Here is a 9,782-nt window from a genome sequence, read left to right on the forward strand (position 1 = left end):
TTTTTATAATTTATGCAATATTGAAATAAAAAGCACCCTCTATTTTGAGTAAAAATAAGTACAAAATTTTACATTTCATTCTTTTCTTTCTCTTTTTAGTGAGATAGCTTAATGATTAGGTGATTGGATAAAGAATTAACAATTGCATATTCCTCTCTATATTAATGTTATTTTAAGCTAGAAAAAATAACGTGGCCAAGCTTTTTGTCATATGTGATATATAGTACTGGTACAGGTATATAGAAGTGCGAAACATGGCGCTTAACCTGACTGTGAAAGTTCATCCTGTTGTTTTATTTCAAATTGTTGATGCTTATGAACGTCGAAAAGCGGAATCCCACCGTGTTATTGGTACACTGTTAGGTAATTTTTCATTTTGTATTTATATAAATGTAAAATCCTGGTTATGATGTAAGGTTGCGAGATCTGACAGTTTCTAAGTTTTACAAAAAATGTTTTTTATAAATTAATATGCGTAGGTACCGCGGAGAAAGGTATGGTTGAAGTTACAAACTGTTTTTGTGTACCACACAAAGAATCTGAAAGTCAAGTTGAAGCTGATTTAACATATGGAATCGATCTGTACGAATTGAATCATAGGGTTAATGCTCAGGAAAATATTGTCGGATGGTGGGCAACTGGAAACGAGGTAATTTTCACTAAAAATAATATGTATTCTTCAATAAAAACGATAATACTTTATTGAAACAATTTTTACAGGTTACTACCCATTCTTCTGTTATCCATGAATACTATGTTCGTGAATGCAATAATCCCGTTCATTTAACTGTCGATACAACATTAGCAAACACTACTAGAATGGGAATCAAAGCTTATGTCTGTGTTCCATTAGGAGTACCTAATGGGAAACAAGGTTCTATGTTCACACCAGTTAAAGTACAAGTATGTTATATTTTGTATAATATGGATAACACAGAACAAGTATTATATGATTGTTAAACATTGGCTATATTTATTTTTACAGATTACGTGTTATGAGCCAGAAATTGTTGGGCTACAGCTCTGTTCTAAAACTCAATTACCAGCACATGCACAAATAACTGGTGTAAAAACAGGAGGAGGCATAGAACCAATGATGGATCTCTCTCAAATAGCAGAAGCTAGTGCTAAACTTTCATCCATGTTGGAACAAGTACTTGCATATGTTGATGATGTGTTAACTGGAAAGCAACCACCAGACAATCAAGTACTTAATCGAACATAAATTATTGAAGTATTCTTTTCATATAACTGTTATAAATTATTATGTTTTTTAGGTTGGTCGTGCTCTTCTTGACATGGTACATTCAGTGCCTAAAATGTCGAGCGATCAATTTGACGAGATGTTTAACAGCAATGTGAAGGATTTATTGATGGTCGTTGCGCTCTCACAATTGATAAAAACGCAGCTTCAGCTTAACGAGAAACTTACATTGCTCACAACTCTATAAATTCTGCAACATAATTCCAAAAATTCTGTAACGCAATTTGTATGAATAAAATACATTTTAAATTTTCAAATTTGTATCGTTTTATTTTATCGTTAAATACAATGATGTTTGTAGATTTGATAGATGTTAATATGATAAGTAAGAAATAAGGAATAAATAAAGTTGTTACATTTTATATACATATATAAATACAAGCATTAAAATACGCTCTTTTTGTTACAAAAAAGATATCACTTTATTGATTTAGGCAATGTATTAGGTTTCGCAGACAGATGATTCGTCTCTCTGATTATCTATCAAACTGACCCAATCTGGAACTCTATCAAGTTTCAAATAATTCTCTTTTGTCAGACATCTCAGTGGCAGATCTACAGTTCCATATATAGCACCGCCTAGCCATGCTGTGTAATTTGGTTTACTGGGTGCAGTATGAAACATAAATGTTCGAATTTTCAACTTTTCTGAATAAAGATTACTTTTTACAAGTGTTAAAAGCTCAGATTTAAGACGACTTGCAAAGCCTTTTGCCATTGTTGTGCCACCAATTAAAAGTATGTTTTCTGCTAAAGTTCGTCTAATGTCTATTGGACACTATAATAAAAAATGCACTTCCTTAAACCCAAATTGAAGAAAACAAAAAATTTTAATATTTGTATATGTTAAAGTTATACCTGAACAATAGCATCTAGAATCATTGTAGGTATACTGAGATTATCATTATCCCTTTCCCATAGTACTTCAAATGCTTTTTCTCTAACTTCACCAGGTATATTAATACTTTTAATACCAGGGTATTTAACTGCTGGAGGAGGCTCAGGAGCATGTGCTGTTCCTAATTTAGATGATCTTTCCATAGTGGTAACAAAACACGTTCTTACTTTTATATCTTCTACATGCTTCTCTGTGATATTTACATTAGGATATATCTTCCTTAGAAATTTCATCAAACGCCTGCTCCAAAAATATGAATGTTATCAAATAAGTGACATTAATACAATATTAATTATTAAATATTTAACTGACTCATGTACAACTTGACCACCCAAAGGAAGAGCCTGCCATGCCTTTAGAACTGGTTCACCCTCATAAATAGGAATTAATGTAGCTTCCTTATATCCAACGTCCAAAACTAAAGCTGAATTGATACCCAGGGTGCTGACAGTTGCTAAATGAGTAGGTAATAACATCAATGATCCGATTTCAAAGTGCCTAAATAATACTTTAACCAATGTGTTCCTAAATTGTGTAGGAGCTAATAAGGATTCTAAAATTACAATCCTTGCATCCTTTGGACTTATTACAACGTGCCTGTGTCAAAAGATATAATACTAATTAGACAAACTAAACTAAATAGACATTAAAATAAATATGATAAAACAAAAATGATGTGTCAAATGTATAGTCCGTACCTGAAGAATATGGCATGAAGGAATTCGACGAGTAATTGATACAAATCCTCCGTATCTTTGTAATCGTAAATTCTGCGGAGTTCTCTAGTTTCTGGACACTTAATTTCCGTTCTTATTATACCGCGTGGAGTAGGTTCGCCCGCGTAACCAAATCTATTTCCAAATTATGTATTAGTAAATATTAACATATTAGAATTCTTTTTGCGTAAAAATAAATGCACGTACTTTGTGTACGCGCTACCAATATCGAATATCACCATTTGCTTGTCCGAAAGAAATCGGAGGCCTTCATAACTACGAAGCATTTTGACAGATTGTTTCTTTCCGTTATATCCCGTTATACTATTGTAACATAACCTAGAAGGGCATTAATCTAATATTAAAATAGTACGAATATTATACAAATATAAATCAATTGGGAAAACCGTTAAACGTTTAGATTGACAGATGTTTCTGTCTTTATTTGTACTTAATGTTAGAAAGAAACATAAAAATTACAAGTGATTGTAAACTTCCCTTTACATTTAAAGTTTGATCAAGAGAATATGTGATTTATTACTCAAAACATAAAAAAAAAAGTTTCCTATCTTTGAATATTTTTTGTTTTTATGTACTTAAAATTATCATTATCTATGTATTTGTATATTTATTATTATTCTTCATTATTTGTAATAATAAACCATTAATTTGTAATAATTATATGACAAACTTTATTTATTTATAAAATACAGAAAAATTCATATATTTAAACAATCATTTCAAGTTCTCTTGCATAGTCAATTGCTAATGTAGCCAAATCTGCACTGGGAATTGGTTCTTCAGTTTTCTTTTCACTAGTTGTACTAAAGTAAAAGTAATCATCTTTCGCTAAATTCCAGTTCTTTTTTGCCGCGAATGCTTTCATATCTGCCTCAGAATTCAAGTTCAACATCCTCGAGGCATCTTGTATAGAGATTTTATCATATGCACTTTCCATACATGCTCCTATTTCATCCCGAACAGTATTTAATAAAATATCTATGAAAAAATTGTAAGATGCTGCGGGTACATTGCCTTTTGCTAAGAATATCTTGTTATATGAACCTTCCATTAAATATTGTTCTAAACTCAAAGGATGTCTGATATAAACATTAGATTGTATTTGATCGGAAGGCAATAGTTCTAATTCTGTGTGAAATTCGGCCACGCGATTCTGAGACAGTAAGAATAAGAGATTTAAACCAAGAAGATGGTATTTATATGCAGACTCCATTAATCCTGATTTGTAATCAAAATAGTAACACTTTAATTGTGCCATATAACGTTCAAAAGAAGGTATATCTTCGGTTACTATACTCCATTGTGCACCAATTTCTAAAATATCACCTGTAATCATAATTAAATATAATAATAATGATAAAACTTTAGTAAATATTTCTTTTCAAAATTGTATGTATATTAATACTTACGAGCTATAAGTAATTCATTTTGACTAGCTGTGTTATTAGATGTTGGCAGAAACATCAAATGTGTAAGACCAACCTATAGAAATTAATTGTTTAATAATTAAAATGTACTATTAGAATAATTAAAATGTATTACGCAGTCAAAATACGATGACAACACACTTTTGACAGCATAAGCAAGGTTATATTGATGTCGCTTACATATTGAAAATGTTAAAAATACTTTCAAATAACTTTATGTATTTTATATAGATCACCTTTAATTGATTAAGTAATTCACCACATTTCTTCAAATTACACGGACTCGCCGCCCATTCTTCTTTCAAGTTTTTATATACAGGAACAACATCCTTCAACGCTGCCATTTTTGGATACACTGCAATCATACAGTATAAATTCTATATAGATACTCATCACTAAAAAAAAACTAAGATTCAAGAAAATAAATTCAAATTATTTATTAATTTTATGGACAGAATACATATAACAAAAATTCGATCATATAAATTGAACTTTATGTATAATTTATTGCTATTTTATATATTTAAAAAGTTAATATTAATTTAAAAGTTTAATAGTCAATATGTAAACATTTGGAAAAATTCTTGATAAGCAAATTATTTATAGAAGAAATATTCAACTGTTTCACAACAGATACAAAGTATAAATTTTTAGATAATAGGAATAATGTATTTAATTAATTATCACTGATAGAAACATACAGTTTATAATTAACATTAAATTAGTATCAAGATAAAAGAAATTTATATTAACTATGAAATTGAACCAGAAATATTTCTCTTATCCTAATTCCGATGTTTCGAGTTAATTGACAATTTCCAAAATATTTCATGAAAGTAGAAAAATGCGCGCGTTGTGGCTACGTCTTAAGGTCAATATCTATTGCTGTGCAGGGACTTGATGTACTTGAGAGAAACGATCTTTACCGGCCTTCAACTTCCTCTTCCCGTAACTGGATATAATGGCGTCTGGAGTAAGTTTGTCTCATGTAATTCGAACTACTAAACATCGTCATTATGATGAACAAATAGAAACATGAGTCTCGTCAGAAATGGAACTTAACGTGGTAATCAACTAATGGAGTCTCGATTTATTTCAGACACTTTACACGTACCCGGAAAACTTCAGAGCTTACAAGGTGCTCATTGCAGCTCAATATTCCGGTGCCCAAGTCAATATCGCATATGATTTCGTTTTCGGCGAAACAAATAAAACTGAAGCATTTTTAAAGAAGTTCCCACTGGGCAAGGTAGGGCTACCTTTAATTTTACATATTTTCATCCTTTATTTATGTTACGTCTTTCTTGATAAACCAGCTGGTATGTTTTCTATAGAAACATTAACAGATGAATGTTTTGTATTAGATTGTGTAAGAAATTATTATTAGAACATTAATTTTTGAATCCTGTGTTATTTGATTTATTTCTATCTTATTTAAATAATTGTGTTATTTTGTTGGTTTTTATTTTCCAGTTATTTATCAGAGATTTAACGATACGTATTATTTTTTATCTTAGGTTCCAGCATTTGAAACATGCGATGGAAAATGTATCACAGAAAGCAATGCAATTGCTTACTATGGTAAGCTCATATAATATGATATTTGTATAAATGATGTTATTTGGTATATAATAAGAATTTTTATTTCTTACAGTGGCTAATGACCAGTTAAGAGGCAAAACTGATCTTGAACGTGCAGAAATCATCCAATGGTTTGGATTTGCAGATTCTGAAATTCTTCCTGCTAGTTGTGCATGGGTGTTCCCATTGCTTGGAATTATGCCATATCATAAACAGGTATGAATAAATTAATTTTTCGTAAATTCTCCATCAAAGGCAGAAATGATTGAATGTTCTAATTATTTTTGTAACTCAAGGAGATATATAAGTATTAGCATATTATTAAATGCATATGATTCTTACATATGTATCAAACAATATGCATACAAATTTAAATTCTTCTTTATAGCTTTTACAATCGAAAGTAAGTGATTTATGATAAAAATTACAGAATGTAGAACATGCTAAGGATGATGTGAAGAAAGCACTGACTGCCCTTAATTCTCATTTACTTACACGTACTTATTTAGTTGGAGAACAATTGACATTAGCAGATATTAGTGTAGCTATGACGTTACTTCATTTATATCAGTATATTCTGGACCCAAATCTACGTAAACCGTACCAGAATGTGAATCGATGGTTCCAAACTGTCATACATCAGCCTGAGTCAATAGCTGTAATTGGTCTCTTTAAATTGGCTGAGAAAACTCTTGAGTATGATCCAAAGAAATTCGCAGAAACTCAAGGAAAAGTTTGTATTATTTCTTTTATTATTTCATAAAAATGTCTATGTGTAATATTATAACAACAAATTATAACGTTTATAGTCTTCAAAGAAAGAGAAAAAGGAGAAGGAAAAGGAAAAGGAAAAAAAAGAATCAAAAGAAACAAAAGAGTCTAAGAAGGAAGCCGTCGAAGAACTGGATCCGGCAGATGCTGCTTTAGCCGCTGAACCTGTAACCCGAAATCCTTTTGACGCATTACCTAAAGGCACTTTTGATCTTGATGATTTTAAAAGATTCTATAGTAACGAAGACGAACTAGAGTCTGTACTTTACTTCTGGCAAAAGTTCGATTCGGAACATTATAGTATTTGGCTTGGCGAATACAAATATAACAATGAACTAACAAAGGTAAAACAGGAATGTTTAAATAAGAACAGCATCATATTTTTTATTATGTCTCTGCATTTTGATATATTTTTTATTTATTTTTTACAGGTTTTTATGTCTTGCAATCTCATAAGTGGAATGTTTCAACGATTAGACAAAATGCGAAAAGCCGCATTTGCGAGCGTCTGTCTCTTCGGTATGGAAAATGACAGTAGCATTAGTGGTATTTGGATTTGGCGCGGACACGATCTTGCTTTCACGGTTGGTGCTTTTCTTTGTAACGTTTATTATATTTTTGTAATTCTGCAATTCCAAATAACAATCACATTTTTTAAAACAGTTGTGTCCAGACTGGCAGGTAGATTACGAATCATACACTTGGACTAAGTTAGATGCAACTAAAGAAGAAACAAAACAACTGGTTAAACAGTACTTCGTTTGGACCGGTACTGATAAGGAGGGACGTAAATTTATTCAGGGAAAAATTTTCAAGTAAAAATTTGCCATATGCTTATTATTAAACAGAACACTTTGTTCGCATGAAATAAACGTAAAAAATCTGATAAAATATTATCAAAGTTTACATGCAAACCCTTAGAATCCTGTATTGAAATAAGGTGATTTACAGAAAAAAAAGAATGTTCCTTTCCATAGGTCACTATTCTAACAACTTGATGCCTTTACCTTTTAAGTTTATATCGCGTTTATATTGAAATATCATTCTAAAATTAATTTTAACGCACTTTTTTCAGTATTTGGATTTATTCTAACATCGTACGAATATCGTTAATTTTGCAATGAAATACGATGGAGATAATATATCACTTCGGCATATATATTCATAGAAATTCCTTCTTCATACAACGCGTTAAATTATTTAATTTATAAATTGCTTTTAATGTATGTCATAAACAACAGTAATTTAATAGTACTTAAGAAGTTACTTTGTTCATTTGTTATTGTTTAATAAAAAAGCATATAGCATGATTTTTTATAGAAACAGAAAAATTATGAATACACTATACACTTAAGTATGCTGCTATACGTACTATAATTCATCTTCCATATACTAGTTTGTGTGAACTATAGTTTCAAATATAATGCATATTTTTACAAAAAATGAAGTTGTTGATTTTTCGACTATTACAATAAATTTCTATATTTCACACACTTTGTATTGATATTTAAATATCAAATATTCTAAAAGAGCACAAAGATCATTTCAATTATTTATTTTCAAGATTCAACAAATAATTACAATAACAAAATGTTCTTTATATTATATTTACAAAAAATCGCTTGTTTACAAGTTATAATATTTAAAACCCTTTTTCATCCATCCATTCTTTAACAATATCTACATAATCTCCTCTGAATACAATTTGTCCCAACAGTTCATTTGTACGAATACCAATTGGTCTGCATGCCTTTTTCTGTAAATATTGCTTTAATTCCGATTCTAATGCCCAAATATCTCCATGAATTTTACGAACCAGAGTCAATCTTCGTAATCCCCGTTGACTAATTTCAAGATAAACAGGTTGCATATAATTTTTTGTACGTTGTATATAGTATGGATATTCATGTGGTTTGGCTATTAAATAATTAAATAAAATAGAAAATTTTATTATAAATTTTATTGTAACAGATATATTAATACATTACTGAAAACAACTTACCAACAGGTGGTTTCCACCCAGATGGATATTCCTCCTTTCCTAGGTGAGGAGTAGGTATGACTTTTGGTTTGAGTAAACGTTCTACATATTCCCATTCTTTTGGATCTTTTGATACTTCATAATCAGTATAGTTTGAAGGGTCTGTATATTTGGGTGAACTATTGTAGGAGCTCCATCTTTTCTACATATAACACAATATATTTCAGATAAAGTTTTTCATTAAAATTGAATCATACATAACGATTATTATGAGAAGTAAAATGATTTTTCCAATGATACATTATTGTTTAATATCGTTATTACGGTTATATAAATATTTGTAGGTCATTGTGTAAAACCAGATAAATAAAAATTTTATCACAAATATATATCAGCCTTCATTCCAAAGAAGTCTATGTTTCTAAATTTTACTAAATATGTTTTAATTTATCTCATACATTTTTCTTCAGAATAATATGGCGTACATTTCATTTTGCACAATATTTTCATCTCCAACAGATTTTGCTATTCAACATTTATTTCAGAATATCCATTAATCTTTACGTTCCTATCTTTCAAACAATAGAGATTTACAACAAAATTTCGCAAACGCAAAAATACCTTGTTGATCTATGTACGAGCGTTCCTGACATTAGAAAAAAAGAGCAAAACAAAATTCCTCAAAGATAAAAGTAAATAAAAACCGCAGACATAAATACCTCGCGTGACTTGGGTCTAGCATGGCCCTTCGTTGCTTTATCTCTAAAGTAATCATTATGGAAACGTATAAGAGCTTTCGCGGGAGCTTATCATAATATTATTCCTAATATTATTCTCAATAAACTACATTAACGTAAAATACCTGAGTAATAACTGGCAAAACTCCGTTTGATGAATAAAGTTCATTAGAATAAGAGAGGATAATCGTGGAAAGTTTCGAGCGTGTGAAAAGTCGAAGGGCAGCCATTTTGACTTGAGTAAATAAGGGTCGGTGGCCGCCATTGGTGCGCACGGGCGCGTCTTCCTTTTCGTTCTCGTGCCAGATCGGATATTTCCCAGCGACGCGCTCGTATTTCTACCGTTTTTCGTTCCCAGTAGAAGGATCATCTCGGTCGGTCTCGAT

At 30.5% G+C, this 9,782-nt stretch overlaps 5 protein-coding genes across 5 annotated transcripts; 2 read left to right on the forward strand and 3 right to left on the reverse strand.

Annotated features, from left to right (window-relative positions):
• The first annotated feature begins 128 nt into the window (after positions 1 to 128).
• On the forward strand, positions 129 to 1,521 carry LOC126863514 (eukaryotic translation initiation factor 3 subunit F). Its single transcript, XM_050613792.1, has 5 exons — positions 129 to 363; positions 480 to 649; positions 721 to 903; positions 986 to 1,207; positions 1,278 to 1,521. The coding sequence occupies exons 1-5, from the start codon at positions 255 to 257 to the stop codon at positions 1,449 to 1,451; spliced, it is 858 nt and encodes a 285-aa protein (XP_050469749.1). The 5' UTR covers positions 129 to 254; the 3' UTR covers positions 1,452 to 1,521.
• On the reverse strand, positions 1,507 to 3,357 carry LOC126863505 (actin-related protein 10). The gene is made up of 5 exons (XM_050613766.1): positions 3,086 to 3,357; positions 2,861 to 3,013; positions 2,475 to 2,759; positions 2,123 to 2,402; positions 1,507 to 2,042 (listed from the first exon to the last, which is right to left on the reverse strand). The coding sequence occupies exons 1-5, from the start codon at positions 3,163 to 3,165 to the stop codon at positions 1,707 to 1,709; spliced, it is 1,134 nt and encodes a 377-aa protein (XP_050469723.1). The 5' UTR covers positions 3,166 to 3,357; the 3' UTR covers positions 1,507 to 1,706.
• Positions 3,358 to 3,546: 189 nt separating this feature from the next.
• LOC126863515 (26S proteasome non-ATPase regulatory subunit 8) lies at positions 3,547 to 4,714 on the reverse strand. Its single transcript, XM_050613793.1, has 3 exons — positions 4,563 to 4,714; positions 4,309 to 4,381; positions 3,547 to 4,225 (listed from the first exon to the last, which is right to left on the reverse strand). Exons 1-3 carry the CDS (start codon positions 4,689 to 4,691, stop codon positions 3,606 to 3,608), a joined length of 822 nt encoding a protein of 273 aa, XP_050469750.1. The 5' UTR covers positions 4,692 to 4,714; the 3' UTR covers positions 3,547 to 3,605.
• Positions 4,715 to 5,155: 441 nt separating this feature from the next.
• LOC126863502 (elongation factor 1-gamma) lies at positions 5,156 to 8,171 on the forward strand. The gene is made up of 8 exons (XM_050613753.1): positions 5,156 to 5,299; positions 5,426 to 5,575; positions 5,844 to 5,907; positions 5,981 to 6,123; positions 6,338 to 6,640; positions 6,717 to 7,022; positions 7,110 to 7,262; positions 7,342 to 8,171. Exons 1-8 carry the CDS (start codon positions 5,288 to 5,290, stop codon positions 7,495 to 7,497), a joined length of 1,287 nt encoding a protein of 428 aa, XP_050469710.1. The 5' UTR covers positions 5,156 to 5,287; the 3' UTR covers positions 7,498 to 8,171.
• Positions 8,172 to 8,217: 46 nt separating this feature from the next.
• Positions 8,218 to 9,782, reverse strand: LOC126863524 (probable 39S ribosomal protein L49, mitochondrial). Its single transcript, XM_050613809.1, has 3 exons — positions 9,522 to 9,782; positions 8,681 to 8,861; positions 8,218 to 8,595 (listed from the first exon to the last, which is right to left on the reverse strand). The coding sequence occupies exons 1-3, from the start codon at positions 9,624 to 9,626 to the stop codon at positions 8,321 to 8,323; spliced, it is 561 nt and encodes a 186-aa protein (XP_050469766.1). The 5' UTR covers positions 9,627 to 9,782; the 3' UTR covers positions 8,218 to 8,320.

The sequence above is a fragment of the Bombus huntii genome, chromosome 3 (assembly GCF_024542735.1).
Source record: "Bombus huntii isolate Logan2020A chromosome 3, iyBomHunt1.1, whole genome shotgun sequence".
Lineage (NCBI taxonomy): Eukaryota > Metazoa > Arthropoda > Insecta > Hymenoptera > Apidae > Bombus > Bombus huntii.